A 15,318-nucleotide genomic window follows, 5' to 3' on the forward strand; every position below is an offset into this window, starting at 1 on the left:
CGGTGAATTTCCATGTCAAAAGCGCGCATGCGGACACGAATGCTGGATTGGCGGAAGTGAGTACGCTTTTGATACACAGGAGGTAGAAATGATAAGATGCGAGGTCGTACCCTTCGAGCTTCACCTCAGTCTCACACATGAATCTAGCGTCGGATAGACCCTGTAGTGACGATCGTTGATTGCACAAGATATCGAAGTCGTATTCAGCGGTGTCGATTCGTCTCTTCAGATCGGCATATTGGGAAGAGAGCCGAAAGCTTCTTCCTAGTATATAGACAACAGCGGAAACACCAAGTCCAGCAAAGAAAGAGATGACTCCGGTGATGTTTGCAACTAAGCCAAGGCTCATTGTAAGAGTGTAAGAGAAGAGAGACTGGGTATTTTGTATCGTGGGGGCGGGTGGGTCGAACATGGTGCAGGATCATGATCTAAAGTACGCGGCACGGTGGGCCGTGGGGGGGGGGGGTAAAGACTTTGGGTGGTTCATCAACTTAAGTATCATTCGTGGAAGGTTTTGATGGCAGTCGTGCTGTGTCGCTCCTGTGGAAGGCAGTATGGATCCCAACTCAATAGCGCTATACTGCGAACATGAGTGCACGGCCGCCTACGTGTATTCCACGCGCGTGGGCTATCCTTTGACATAGCCATCCTATACTTGATGGTATAGCTCGGACACTGGAATTTTACAGCTGCCCAAGCGCCACGTGCAGCCGCCGCCACACTTCCGATTCAGAACGCAGTGCTTTTTCTATCATTGCAAGGGCTGTGTTCCGTACCGTGGGGTGTTATTCCGACAACCCCCCAGGAGTTTGTCTGTGAATGTCGATTGAACCCTCGAGTAGCAGCTTCTCCTGCTGCGCGGCTGGACTGCCCTTCAGCGGTTCAAACCCCTGAGCTGTAATGCTGCACCCAGCGTACTGTAGCATGTGTTCACAAGGCACTTCGCGAAGCATGTAAATCAATGCGCTGCATTGCCTGCATGCATAGGCGATGGATACTGCTGAGATGATCACTTTTTGCCATGCAATCGGGCGGCGACATCGACTGCCCTTTTCCTCGCAGGGCTTGAAGAAGGTCAAAAGGCAGGCATAAGGCTGCTGGGCGAAGCGAGCCCCTGGACCAATCGCAGGCTTAATGAATGGCCCCAACCTGTGTTTTCTCGAGCTCGGCAGAAACTCGATCTTGCTCCTCATGAAAGGAGTAATCCGCGGTCGTACGTGGTGGTGCTGGTGCGGCCTGGGTACCGCCCGCGGAACCGCCCTTGTCCAGTCTCAGCGATGCATCCATATTCAACGTTCTCTGCTCACACCATTATCCAACAGGGGGTGAAGTCAAGCCGTTCCCGTGTTAGCGTCGCAAATGCCAAGGTCCGCCTCTCGCATTCGTCATTTCACGCCATTGGTCGCTTCCTCCGGTAGCTGTTTGGACGCAGTCCTTTCGATGTCCTGGACGATAACGCGTGCCGTCGAGGACTGTGCTTTGCGGACGACGTAACCTCGGCGTCACGCAGACGGACGGGTGCAAACATAAACAAATACCGGAAGCAGATCGGTTATCTGCTGCCTGCGTTCCGGGTCTCTGGCCGACGGTCAATCATCCCATCTTCCATGTCAGACCGTCGTTTCCGTCAATTGATACAAGCTCTGTTGGCCGTTGAGGACTCGATTGAGTCCTGGCCTTCTTTCACGCTGTCTTTTGCGGGACGGGATTGTACCGGAGCTTGGAGCTGAATGGAGCCTGCGACTGACCAGGGTAGGGCTTGCGGAAGCTTGTAGGTTAGTCGATGAGTCGCTTCTGCCGGTGGAGATTCTGCGTTGGTACAGAGGTCGTATGCGTGTGCTTATTGTGAATGCCGCATAGACTCTAGAGCTCGATGGGCTTCGGTGGACCTAGAGCAATCTGGGGGAATTAGGCGACTGGTGCATGATCTGGAGACATATGTGGAGGTATGCGGGGTATTTCATTAATGATGGATGACGCTGCGCGTTGGTCATCTCGTCTTATGAAGCCCGTGTTCGCGAGGATTGACGGGCTTCCTAAGATATTGCTGCGTACATTAGGCGGGTTGTCTGGTCGCATTGGGATGCTGGAGGGCACGATAGGTACATGTGATGATTCGCTGGACGATATCGTGCCGCCCGCCGCCGCACTTATACATAGATGCATGGGCACAGTACGCATGATTAAGTTTCACGTCGAAGTACGTAACGTTGGCCTGGTCCAGATCATGTTGCCATCAGATCTAGCGATTTCGATGTCGTCGACGCCACGATGTTGCTCACGTTGCGCAGTCGTCGTCACATATGATGGTGGTGACGCGGTGGTGAAGTAGTGGCCGCACGAGCAGGTAACTTACAAGCACCGGAGAAATCGCGGGTTTGATACGCAGGACATCATCCTGCGGATGCATTGTCATGGTCTCTGCGATTGCATTCGCGCCGTGAGATTGCGAAATGTGCGGGCGGGCTAATGGAGAAGAGAAGAGAGTATGAAGATCAAGACGAAGGAACGCCGCAGAGGAGGCCAGGAACGCCGGAGATGGTTGGTGTAACGAATCAATCCAAACAACGCCAGAAGCGAGGATAAGCCTTGCGACTGGGGCCTGGCGTGCCGCTCTGAATAGGTGCTGGCCGCGGCCGCGCGAGGCGGAGGTGAAGGGGCGGTGGTTGGATATCGGCAAGTGGCAATATGTCTGATCGCATTACAACGGTGGTGCCAAGTCAGGTTCCTGCAAGTATCAGCAGCCGCGAAGTCGAACCGAGACGGATCGTAGGGTTTGGAGCAACCGCAGAGGGTAGGTGGAGCGTGAGGGATTACGTTGGGTTATTCATGGTCAGAGACAAGAGGCAGTTACGATTCGCGAAACCGGCTTGCGGAGAGCGCCGTCCGGGGTTCGCGAATCGATTCCGGCGAGATTGGCGTGAGCGCTATGCGCTGAGATAAGGCTGAGGCGCTGAGTACAGCGCTCCGGCGCGGTCGATTCCAGAAGCCGCGGCGAGCGGGTTTCGTCGATCTCGCTGTTGACTTTGTAAGTAAGACTCGGGATGCATGGCGTGTTCAGAGCATTTGCTATAGGGCGGCCAGAACGTTAACCGGTGTGAACGCCATCACGACGAGGGGTTAAGTAATGCACACGAGGAGGACGGATACGATACGCGGATATCTAGAAGTGGATATACTGAGTAGTAGGCGCTATCGGTCGGTGGCTGGAGGAGCATAAGAGAACCCTCCCGTCGTAGTACCCTTTCTGGATATGCGGCCGCATGTCAAAGCGGTATCCGCGCTTGCCCGAGCGTGAGTCGCGGGTGGCTGACATGATCCCTGTCTGAGCCGCCCTTGTGTGTGCTGGCCAACACTCGCTCGCGGGGTGTTTGAGGCGCGAAGGATGGTGGAGAGCACTGGGGAGCGCGAATCCTCCTGTGTGGAAATTGAAACCATGAACGGGACGGACGGGGTGCATGAGACGAACGGGGCGCCGAGGATAGAAGCGTGCGAGCCGATGTTCATAGAGGGAAAAGCCCCTGATTCGATATGGGTGCGGGCTGCCGCAGCCAATAGCATCGCCCGCCCTGGGCGCGCCCCACGAGAGTAGCACCATTCCGCATAAAATACTGCTTGGTTCACCCCACACTCGTTCGTTCCACCTCCCCTCGCGTCTTTGCGTCTGTTTCTTTCCACCGGACGAAACCAGACCAGCGCAAATAATATCCCCTATAGCACGCTCCGGACCGACGGGCACGTTGCTTACTTATTGTGTTCCGTGGCTGGCCAAGTCTCGGGCGACGAGGCGAGTCAACCTTTACGGTTTCATTGCTTGCTCCGGACCATGGGCACTAACGTTTCGTTTCGACAATAGCATCATATAATAGCGCTCTCCCCGTCCTCCACCGACGCACCTACTCGTGGCAAACCACCACGCCCTCCCATCCTTGCATACCACCACCATCAAAAGACAAGCCTCGGTTCCGCTTAGGCCGACCAAGCTAGGATGAAGACCCTCCTCCGGCCCATCGCGGGTAGCGCCGTTCGCCTACCCATAGAGCACATCGTTGGCTTCCTCGTCGTCTCGACCGTCGCCTACTTCCACGTCCTCGACGCCATCAAGCACTCCTCCTTCTTCGCCCCGGTCCCCTCCGCGGCCTCCCTGCGCCCCGCGCACGCCCTCCTCCGTGCGCCTGGCGACGCTTGGGTGAGCGTTCCGCAGAGCGTCTGGCTCGACGCGCTCTCTGCCGACGCAGACGACTCGACGACCGCACGCCCGCTCGAGTTGCAGCAGTTCGTCTTTTCGCTCGCTTCTGGCGCTTCGGCTTCTCCGAAGAGCCGGCTTCTTGACAGCGCCGCCCACGCGCTTACGCAGGACGTCGTTTCCTCCTCCGGCAACGCGTACTCGACCCTCTGCTACACCCCGGAATCCACCAACACCACCTCGGCCGCCTGCTTCGCCTACACCTCCCCGCGCACGCACGACCTCACGCTCGCCTTCGCCCCCGGCGCGCGCGATGCTTTCCTCGCCGCGCTCAAGCGCCGCTCCCCGCTCACTCTCGCCGACTCGGCCCTTGAGCTTCACCTCGAATCGTCCGGCGCCGCCTCAGCCGCCCCTCAAGACTCGGCGATCGCGAGCATGAAGTCCGGCCGGTGGGTCGCGCACGCGCTCCGCGCGACCGTCGCCCGCTTCTGGGCGCTCGCGCAGCACGCAAACAGCCTCGACATCCTCCTCGTCCTCGCCGGCTACATCGCGATGCACATCACCTTCGTACGCCTCATGCTCTCCTCCCGCGCGCTCGGCTCCCACTTCTGGATCCCAACCGCGATCCTGCTCAGCTCGACGCTCTCCTTCATCGTCAGCCTCCCGATCTCGACCGCGCTCGGCATCCAGCTCGACCCGATCAGCCTCAGCGAGGCGCTGCCGTTCATCGTCTGCACCGTCGGCTTCGACAAACCCCTCCGCCTCGCTGGCGCCGTCTTCCGCCACCCGCACCTGCTCACGCCCCCGACGAGCGGGTCGTCGCTCGCCAGCCCCGGCGGAGCGTCCCGTCAGCCCGCGTTCAAGCCCGCAAGCGAGGTCATCTTGGAGGCGTTCGATCAGGTCGGCAACGGCATCCTGCGTGACTATCTGCTCGAGATCGCGGTCCTCCTCGGCGGCGCGTACTCGAAGGTCGGCGGATTGAAGGATATATGCGCTCTCGCCGCGCTGCTGCTCACTATTGACTGTATCGCGCTCGGCACGTTCTACGTTTCGCTTCTCAGCGTCATCGTCGAGGTAAGCTTTTACAGACATTGTGTCCATCGTATCTGGTTACTGATTTGGTCTACCGTAGGTTCGCAGGATCAAGCAGCTTCGTCAAGCCGCCAAGTTCGGCGTTGCGCCCATGCACAAGGCGAACAGCGCAACCGGCGCCGTGCACCCCCGCATCGAGGGCCTCACTCTCGCGCAGAAATGGTCTGCGGCCGTGCTCGGCGTCAAGGGCGCGATGCTGCACAGCAAGGTGGACGCGAAGGGCGACCGCCAGAAGCCCGCGACGAAGATCAAGCTTGCTTTGGTAAGTCCCCTTGCCTCATCTGGATATGTGCCCTGTGAGCTCATCTCATGACGTACATGCAGATCGTCACGTTCCTGGGTCTCCACGTGCTCAACTTCTCTTCGGCCCTCACGTCCGACACGGCGATCGCCCGGTACAACACCCACAACGTCCCGGCCGCCGCCGTCGAGACCGACCGCCTGAGCCACAAGGTCGACATCGCCGCGCCCGCCGTCTCGGAGGCGCTCGCGAGCCTCGCCGCTGCTCACACCGCCGAGGTCCCGCTGCTCGTTAAGGTCGCACCACCCGTCCACATTCGCGTTGGCTCAGCAGCTTCCGCATCGGGTTCCAGCGCGTCGCACCCCGCGGTGTCGTCTCCCGCCGCGGAGGAGTCGGCTATCGAGGACTTCATGGAGTCGTGGACGCGCCTCGTCGGCGACCCCGTCCTCAGCAAGTGGATCGTCGGCTTGCTCGCGGTCAGCGTCGCGCTCAACGGGTACCTCATGAAGGGAATCGTCGTCGCCAGCTCCGGGTCCTCGCCCAAACCCTCTCCCGGAGTTCGCTTCCACGCGCTCGCGGAGGAGAAGCACGTCGACCGCGAGATGCCGGTCTCGTTCGCCGCCGCCGCCATCGCGCCCATCCCGATTCGCGCCGACAACGAGCTCGGGTTGAGGTTGGACGCGGTGGACAAGAAGTTGGAGGAGGCGAGGAAGCTCGAGGAGGAGCAGATCAAGAAGGGGCTGCCGACCCCGAGTGTCACCCCACCCGTGCAGGACAGCCCGCCGGAGCCTGCGCCTCAACACCGCGCCGACCGTCCCGGTCCTCTCAGCTTGGCCACAAGGGGCGAGAGCGAGGGATACGTCAAGAAGGAGAGCGTTGGCCCCGTCCGATCTTTGGAGGAGTGCCTCGACATTTTCGAGAACGGACCGAAGCCGGTGTCGGTGGCACTTGCGACGCTGACGGACGAGGAGGTCATCATGCTCGCACAAAACGGCAAGATCGCTCCGTACGCGTTGGAGAAGATCCTCGGTGACTTGGAACGAGCTGTCTTCATCCGGCGCGCACTCATTTGTGGGTCTTTCTCCTCGTTCCTTCCCTGGGCCATTCGCTAATATATCCCATTTTCTGCCAGCCCGCGCCTCGGTCACGAAGACTCTCGAGCACTCTGATGTCCCCATGTCCGGCTACGACTACTCAAAGGTCATGGGTGCGTGTTGCGAGAACGTCATCGGTTACATGCCCATCCCCCTCGGTGTCGCTGGCCCGCTCAAGATTGACGGCGAGTTGTTCCCGATTCCTATGGCCACCGCTGAAGGTACCTTGGTCGCGTCGACCTCTCGTGGATGCAAGGCGCTCAATGCCGGCGGCGGAGTCACTACGGTTCTCACCCACGACGCAATGACCCGCGGTCCCGCCATCGACTTCCCTACGATCGTTCAGGCTGCCTCCGCACGCGAATGGCTCGAGTCAGAAGATGGCTACGCCACTATCAAGGCGGCGTTCGAGTCGACCTCCCGGTTTGCGCGACTGCAGCGGCTCAAGTGCGCGATGGCGGGTCGGACGCTCTTCGTCCGCTTCGCGACTCAGACGGGTGACGCTATGGGCATGAACATGATCAGCAAGGGAACGGAGAAGGCGCTCGAAGTCCTCGGCGAGCGATACCCGGCAGCCGTCGTTCTCGCGCTGTCGGGCAACTATTGCACGGACAAGAAGCCGGCCGCGATCAACTGGATCGAGGGACGGGGCAAGAGTATCGTCGCCGAGGCTGTGATCCCTGGCAAGATCGTCAAGTCGGTGCTTAAGACGAGCGTGGATGCGTTGTGCAACTTGAACACGAAGAAGAACCTAGTGGGCAGTGCGATGGCTGGCTCAATCGGCGGATTCAACGCTCATGCGGCGAATATCCTCACGGCTGTCTTCCTCGCGACGGGCCAGGATCCGGCACAGAACGTCGAGAGCTCACAGTGCATAACTCTCATGGAGCCGTACGTGCTGTCCACTTACTTTCTTCTCCACTCATTCTGACATCCACTTGTTGATAGAACCAACAAGGGTGAAGACCTCCTCATGACTGTCTCCATGCCCTGCATCGAAGTCGGCACCGTTGGCGGCGGCACCATCCTCGGCCCTCAAGGCGCGGTTCTCGACATGCTTGGCGTTCGCGGCGCGCACCCTACTGAACCCGGCCGCAACGCACGGCAGCTCGCGCGGATCATCGCCGCCGCCGTCATGGCCGGCGAACTCTCGCTCATGTCCGCGCTCGCGGCGGGCCACCTCATCCGCGCGCACATGGCGCACAACCGTTCGCAGGTGAACACGCCCGTCACGTCGCGCCCGGTGACCCCTGGACCGTTCGGACCCGCGGCGGGCGAGATGTGGGCGACGGGCGATAAGCAGAAGCCTGGACGGGGCGTGCTCAGCCCGCTGAGCTCGATGACGCCCGCGGCTCCGACGCCGGCGCCGATGACGCCCGTGACGAGGACGGTGCAGCCGTATAACGTCGATTCTGGCAAGCCGTGAAGGGTGTAGTCCATTCATCGGTCGTTCTTCTCCTGCCGCATTAGAGAGGACCTTTATCCGGGAGTTGTGTATGATGTCTCTTATGCTGATTATTTGCTAGCCCTCCCTCCTATTAACCCATTATTCATTCGCATTCATCGCATTCTCTTTCTCCTTTCCCTCTCTTTCTCGTCTGCCCTCCGCATCGTTTGCACCGACGCCGCAACACACAACACTCAGACAGACATCCACTACCTGCATTCGTCATGCTGTTACTGTACATACAAACGTTACTGTGCATTAGAAATCGGAAATAGAAACCGGAATACAAACAATACAAACATCATCTCCACTGTGGGCGTTATCGCCGCTGGTTTGACTCGACATTAGATTCCGCCCTCAAAATTGCACGTCGTCTAAAGCGGGAAGTACTTCCGATATATTAGACTGAGTCCAGGCTGCGTGGAGTGGTCGACGCGCGATCCGTTGATACAGTAGTAGGTCTTGGGCAATCGTTATCGACAATGAGCATATGCACGCGGCCGTGAACCCAGGACCAGTCCTTGCGGCCGTTCACGAGCTGCGGGGTCACCCGTTGCCGTCTTGCTATATCCTTGTTCCATCAAGCATCCACGACGGCGGCATTCGATTGGGAACGTCTGTCACGGATCGCCGACCCGCCCTTCTCTCGTGCCGCCGGAGGTTTTAATTGAGAGCAATCTAGGGTAAAGCGCGTGTTGAACGCGCGGCGCGGAACAACTTCTATCATTTTATATATCTTGGTGAATCCGAATCCTCCGGAGCGGGCATTTCCGGCTAGAACATGACATTGTACATGCTGTTGTCGGGAAGGGTACGCAGCAAGCCCTTCTCGAAGGTGCGCGGAAGCAAGGCGGGCTGAGCTTCGACGATGTCCGGGTGCTCGTCCGCCTCCACGGCCGTCTGTGGGGCGATGACGACGTCTCTAAGGGACGGGAACCTCGTGGTATCCGAGAGGAGCTCGTCGAGGACGTTCCACAAGAGGACTTGCGAGTAGTTGAGTTTGCCTTGGTAAGGGATCGTGAGGTCGATGCGGACGAGCGAGGGGGCGTTGACGGTAGCGAGGAGGTCGGTCGGCCAGTTGGCGAGGAGGGGATCTTGGGGGTAGTCTATCGTTATTTTCAGCTCAAGGCTCGCGAGGGATATGCACTTGTCAAGGCTGATCAACTCGACCAAAGGTCCTGAACAGTAAATAGATCAGCAAACGCATGTAAGACGGAAGCGTCAAGCTCACTGCGGGTCGGATTCAAGGGCGCGGCGAGCGAAAGGTGTTGTAACTCAGAAAGTCTTTGGATGAGCTCTCCGAGGTACTTCCAATCGCCTTCCGACGTGTGGTGGACGAGGAGGCGTCGTAGGTGGAGGACCTGTTCAGCCGCGAGCCAACGATACAGGAACCGCGTCCAAGGAACGATCGTCGACGCGGTGACGTCCAGGTGGTAAAGAGGAGGTAACCACGGGCTTGCGGCCACCCTGAACATGTTCTCCCACAAGAAGTTCGTGATGCGTACTCGGAAGAGCGTCAGGAAGGATGCATGAGGGAAGCTGGCGAGGACGGCGAGGAAGTCGTCAACGGTCTTGAAAACGCCGTCTAAGGCGACGATGCGGGTGTGTTGGAAGCATGCTCTCGATATCGGCTTTGGGAGCGTTACTTCGCGGTAGGAGTAGGCGATCAGGCTGAGGTCTTCGATCCGCTCGAGATAGCCGGCGAGGGTATCTATCGTAGGCACCGTGTCCGTCGTGTCTTTATGGTGCTCTTCCTTCGACGACCAGCGGCAGGCGGTGCTTATACGAAGCCTCCGTATGTACGAACCGAGGTGCGGGGAGGCTTTCAGGAGACCGAGAAGGGAATGCAGCCCGACTTCACTCCTGATACTTATCTGCTGCCATAGCTTCTGCTGGCTGAGTGTCCGCAGCCCCTGGCAGGATAGAGCGCATGCCATCAGGTCCGTGTTGGCGTCCAGCTTGTCCAGCACCAATTGAATGAGTTCAACAGGCAGCAGGCCGAGCATGTTGTCATGCTCATACAAAGTGGTACCGAGATATCAACTGGTTAACGTTGGAAGCCTGAAGTGCCGAAGCTTGATGCCTGGTATCGAGGCAGCTGGTCGCATCGGATGAATAAGACGCAGGTTCTACGTAAGTAGCGCGAGGATGAGGTGCAACTTCGAACTCAGACTTGACTTAGGACTATGATCATCCTTTCGCAAGCTCAGGCTCCTGGCCCTCTAAGCTGTTGGTGCTCATGAATCCCCACCGCGAGGCTATGTGTGCTTCAAGAATATCCGAATTGAACGGCGAACCATGAAACTCGGGTCTTCTGGCATCATGCATCGGCGACCTCTACGAAGGCACTACTCGTGTATCCGTGAACCTCAAGGGCGCGTATAGACTCAAGCGTCTTGGTAAGTTATGCTTATCATCGGGACAAACTCAGGATGTCGATGTCATTGTCTGGCAGTTTGCAGGCGTTGAGACGGCAAAGCTACGCCAATGGCTTTCGGACGAACAGACTTCAGGTACCCTATGAGCAATACTCGAGGAGGCTCAACTAGCCCATCCGGACGGTCTCGAGCCCGGGTGCCATTGTGAGCCACCGGATCAGTGCAAGTGGCGCCCTATATTCCCCCCGTCGAACCACGCTCGGAAGTATCCCAGACTAGCACAACGTCACCTCCAACTACCAAGCCGTATTCCACCACGGAGAAGCCGTGCCGCGTCTCGGATTCAAGCGGTACGATATGCGGAGGAAGCGGAGGTCATATGTGTATCCGGGCCACAGCCGTTTGCGTCCGCGAGACAACTACGTTTAAGGCTTGAGGAGTGCATTTCCCGCTCATATCGCATTACACGGTTGTCAACTAACGGGCGTAGTGTCAGGTATGCTCTACTATGCTCCGCAAATGGTGGCTGCCGGGGACAGGTGGCCGTCGCCCCACGCATACAAAAAGACCATTGGGAACACCATAACGTCCCTAAATCAAGACCCCCACTTCCAGGTGATCGTCGACATACAGCATCATGATTCTTTATAGCCAGAACGTCTTGCTTCTTTCTGCAACGTGCTTCGTAATACTCGCCAAGCTGGTGCGCGGAATGTCCAGCTCAGAGCAGATCCCTCTCTCCTCTGCTTTCGCTCCCGAAGTAAAGCTCGATAACGCCACTGTCATCGGCAACAGCAACGGAAACTATTCCGAGTTCCTCGGCATCCGCTATGCCGCGCCTGCGTATGAAACTTCACGCATCTTTCTCACCTTGAGGTCGTAGCTGATAGGATTACTAGGGTTCGTTTTTCGCTCCCTCAGCAGCACCCGGCCTACAACGGAACCGTCAACGCAACGGTTTTTGGAAGTCCGTGCTCGCAGCAGAACTATACCTGGCCGACCCCAGTGAACGATGACCAAAGGCATATACAGAACTTCCTTCAGACCTCTATTCCAACGTTCACAGGTTCTGAGGACTGTATGCTATTCCTTATATGGGACGATCCAGTGCTTTGCTCAACACCACATAGGCTTGAATCTTAATGTCTTTGTCCCTGCGTCGGCAACACCCTCTTCTCGATTGCCGGTTGTAGTGGTGCGAATTCGTGCTATCCTAGTACCTGCTAAATTACTGATACCTTCCTTGATTTACGAAGTGGTTCCCGGGAGGTACGCGAGTATCCGCAGGGCACATGAGATCATTGATCAACAAATTGCGCAGGTGGATTCCAAACAGGGGCTGCTCAAGCGTACGCATTCCACGAGGTTGATCGTTCGGTTCATCCCCTAATCACCAGTCGTCCGCAGGAACAAGGGAGAAAGTGTAGTCTTGCGCTCCGTCGCGATTGGTAGACCAGTAATTTGGGTGGGAGTGAACTATCGGTGGGTATCGAGTGCGCGTGCGAGACTTTGCTGCTGAATAGGAATCTTTTCTAGCCTCTCAGGTCAATATGAGCGTGCCCTGTGCATGGACATGCTCTTCAACTGACGCTCGAGTTTCCAGCTTTCGGATTTCTCGCGAGCGAGGAAGTTAGGAATGCGAAGCTTGGGAACCTGGGCCTACAAGATCGTCAGTTATGCATATTTCGTAAAGAAGTCAAAACTGACGTTTAGTACGATATCCTAGAACGACAGGCTCTGAGATGGGTGAGTCAATACATCGCCAACTTTGGCGGGGATCCTTCCAGTGTGACTCTGTGAGTTTCTTTCATTGCCGTCCGATCAAAGCAGGCCTGATATGGGGGCTGGATCTCCAGATGGGGGGAGAGTGCGGGAGCGATGTCAATTGCTCTGCAAATGATCGCGTTCAACGCAAACACCGAAAACTTGTTCCGTGGGGCTATCATGCAATCTGGCGCCCCACTTCCCGTTGGCGATATAACCCATGGACAGAAGTACTACAACGACCTGGTCAGAGCGACCGGATGTCAAAACGCGAATGATACTCTCACATGTTTGCGCAATGCGGATTACAATATCCTAAAAGCAGCAGTGGACGCGTCGCCCTCATTCCTCTCATTCCAGGTACGTGGGACACGTACCACTAGCCCGGCTCGTATATGCTGACGCCTTTTCAACAGTCTCTAAACCTTGCATGGGTTCCCAGAGTGGATGGTGTTGTTCTGACGGACGAACCCATGCAGCTTGTCGCCGATGGTATCATGGCAAAGATTCCCTTCATTTCAGGTGCGCGAATAGGATCTCTAGACTGGATTCGGTCAATTCACTGTGACTCCAGGTAACTGTGACGATGAGGGAACTCTTTTCTCGCTCTCCAGCACGAACATATCGTAGGTTCATCTACGGATGATGGTTGCGATCATCTTACCTGAAGCTCGTCGTCAGGCAGGAGGCAATCCTACGGGCATGGATTCACCAGAACTATCTACCGAATGCGACTACGTCAGATATCACCAACTTGTTCGGGAATTATACCAACGATCCCCGACAAGGCTCTCCGTTCGATACAGGCGACCACAACCAGCTTACTCCCGTTTGGAAACAAGCTGCCGCCATACAGGGTGACATGGTATTCCAAGCGCCTCGGAGATTCTTCATGCAATCCGCATTGAACTACGGAAATCACAAAATATGGGGCTTCTGTGCGTCTCCTACTCTCGTCTATACATCCTCCGCTGACCTATGCCCAACAGTAAGCAAGCGATTTAAGGATGAAGCTGTCCAGTACCTTCGCTTCATGGGTTCTGTGAGTTCCTGCGTCATATAGCATCGGACAGTGCTGATGAGGCGCTTGTTACAGATGCACGGAACTGACTTGCGTAATGCCTACGACCTTGGCGGCAAAGTAGGCGGGGAGTTGCTGGACTACGTCATCTGCTTCGTCAACACGCTGGATCCGCAGAACGGCTGCGGACAACTTCGTCGGGAATGGCCTGCCTACGACTCGAGCGCCAGCAGACCGATGCTCGAGTTCACGACCGTCTCAGGGCTTCCCGAGCTCTCTGCAACGACCGACGATTATCGACAGGGCCCAATCGACCTCCTGATCAGTCTGATGATTCGGTATCCGCTCTTGCCTGGTCCACCGAAGGAGAGAATAAACTGAGGGCGGCCTTCGGAAGGGGGTCGTTCGTATGCTACTTATCACAATTCATTTTCTTGTAATAAATGCAATGGCGTCGCGGCTCGAATGTAGAGGACGGCGAGGAAGTGGTCAACGGTCCTGGAAATGCCGCTGAAGGCAAGGATCCGGGTGTGTTGGAAGCATGCTTCGGGAGTGTAGATCGCTCCAGGAGCAGGCAATGAGCTCTTCGGTGGGACATCCACGTCCATTGCCGCGCGGTTCGGGACCAAGGCGACTGATGGTCGCGCGCGTACCTATTACGGTAGCGCACGTGGGCGCGATGAGACGTCCTGGTGCCGAGGTTCTTGATCAGACCTCTCGCATTCATGTCAATATAGGATCCCTTTGACTAGCGGTTCGGGACCACATCTCAGGAAACTAAGGGGTTCTGATCACTTGCGTTCTTGCCGACTCTTCTAGGGCAGAACATGATAGGTAAATCCAATGGTAGTAGCAACGCCAAGAACCGACGGACGGTGGTGTTCGACGGGGTAGAGCTTTCTATCCCGGTACGACGCGTCATGACAGAAGACTTCAGCTCTGGCAGCAGTGCGAGGAAACGACGGTTGATCTTCGACGGGGTAGAGGTTCCTACTACAGTACGCCAATTCTGCTCGGGAATCTTCGTTCATACGCTTATATCGTAACTCCAGAGATCTCGGAAGAAGGTCGCGTCTGACCGTGAGCTTCACGATGGATTGGATAACTCGTATGCTGTCATTGTGCCTCTATCTTCCGGCACTGACCCAGTATGCCGCAGCAGCAACGCACAGCCGATGGATGAGGTGCGTCTCTTGATCCTCTCCGCATCATGCGCTTATTCTTCTTCATTATTGGACACGTAGAAGCCAGAAATACCTTCGGAGCCGAACTATCAATATCCTCCGCCCGTCATCCCGGAGGAGCAATATAACGATCCCGCGGAACTCGACGTACACTCGGGGACCTCTCTCCGAGATCTGCCTGTTCGGTGGCTAACAAATTTCACGTTCTACTCTGCCGACACACGGACGATGTGCGATCTTGTCGAAGGCACAGATCTTGAAAAGTGCGGCATCGAGGGCACCGGGTCTGTCTGCCCGGCATTCGATGAGGACGAAGATAGTGATGATGAAGAAGCCGCCGACAGTGATGCTAATGAAGACGCAACTGTTTCTGAGCCGGTCTGGACGACCATTCGTCTCGGCCCTATCCGTAAAACGTTCGTCGAGTACGACGATATTGAAAGGTTCTTTCTCAGCCCTCCCTATTCCATGTCCTTCTTTTGATTAATCTGATAGCGAGCTATGGATCTTGACAAACCATGCATGGTACAAGCTGCTACGCCCCTCAATCGGATACAGTGATATGTTCTTGTCGTTTTATACGCCAATCCGAATTACTCAGCATGTAGTCTCCTTTGCTGTTGACAATCTCACCGAGCCCGAGGAACAACAAACATACGACGCGTTTATCGAGGATTTCGCAGGGAAGTACGATCAGCCACTTCGCAGGTTTTTCGACCCCGATGACCTCTCAAATGTCAGCATCGTAAGTACACGCCTCTCTGCCACTCACGGTTATGGCGATCTTCTGAGACCTATCCACTAGATGAAACGAGTCCGAGACGTCGTCTACCTCTACTTTGTGGATTGGTCTCGTTTGGTCGAGTCGCCCTTGATCACCCATTGTCTGTTGCTTGGAGACCCGAACTATG

The 15,318-nt window shown here is 56.6% G+C and overlaps 3 protein-coding genes across 3 annotated transcripts; 2 read left to right on the top strand and 1 right to left on the bottom strand.

The window, feature by feature from the left end:
• Nucleotides 1-3,651: 3,651 nt before the first annotated feature.
• On the top strand, nucleotides 3,652-8,366 carry PUNSTDRAFT_86951 (uncharacterized protein). Its single transcript, XM_007383517.1, has 6 exons — nucleotides 3,652-3,787; nucleotides 3,857-5,260; nucleotides 5,319-5,540; nucleotides 5,603-6,590; nucleotides 6,652-7,504; nucleotides 7,562-8,366. The coding sequence occupies exons 2-6, from the start codon at nucleotides 3,989-3,991 to the stop codon at nucleotides 8,037-8,039; spliced, it is 3,813 nt and encodes a 1,270-aa protein (XP_007383579.1). The 5' UTR covers nucleotides 3,652-3,787; nucleotides 3,857-3,988; the 3' UTR covers nucleotides 8,040-8,366.
• A 468-nt stretch (nucleotides 8,367-8,834) lies between these two features.
• PUNSTDRAFT_134056 (uncharacterized protein) lies at nucleotides 8,835-10,066 on the bottom strand (the record flags this gene model as incomplete). Its single annotated transcript, XM_007383518.1, has 2 exons — nucleotides 8,835-9,238; nucleotides 9,292-10,066. The coding sequence occupies 2 exons, from the start codon at nucleotides 10,064-10,066 to the stop codon at nucleotides 8,835-8,837; spliced, it is 1,179 nt and encodes a 392-aa protein (XP_007383580.1).
• Nucleotides 10,067-11,150: 1,084 nt separating this feature from the next.
• On the top strand, nucleotides 11,151-13,604 carry PUNSTDRAFT_134057 (carotenoid ester lipase; the record flags this gene model as incomplete). Its single annotated transcript, XM_007383519.1, has 15 exons — nucleotides 11,151-11,281; nucleotides 11,338-11,516; nucleotides 11,569-11,633; nucleotides 11,695-11,707; nucleotides 11,760-11,787; nucleotides 11,846-11,920; nucleotides 11,975-11,982; nucleotides 12,042-12,107; nucleotides 12,165-12,234; nucleotides 12,295-12,562; nucleotides 12,619-12,724; nucleotides 12,777-12,828; nucleotides 12,884-13,140; nucleotides 13,192-13,244; nucleotides 13,299-13,604. The coding sequence occupies 15 exons, from the start codon at nucleotides 11,151-11,153 to the stop codon at nucleotides 13,602-13,604; spliced, it is 1,677 nt and encodes a 558-aa protein (XP_007383581.1).
• Nucleotides 13,605-15,318: the final 1,714 nt, after the last annotated feature.

The sequence above is a fragment of the Punctularia strigosozonata genome (assembly GCF_000264995.1).
Source record: "Punctularia strigosozonata HHB-11173 SS5 unplaced genomic scaffold PUNSTscaffold_6, whole genome shotgun sequence".
NCBI classification, from domain to species: domain Eukaryota; kingdom Fungi; phylum Basidiomycota; class Agaricomycetes; order Corticiales; family Punctulariaceae; genus Punctularia; species Punctularia strigosozonata.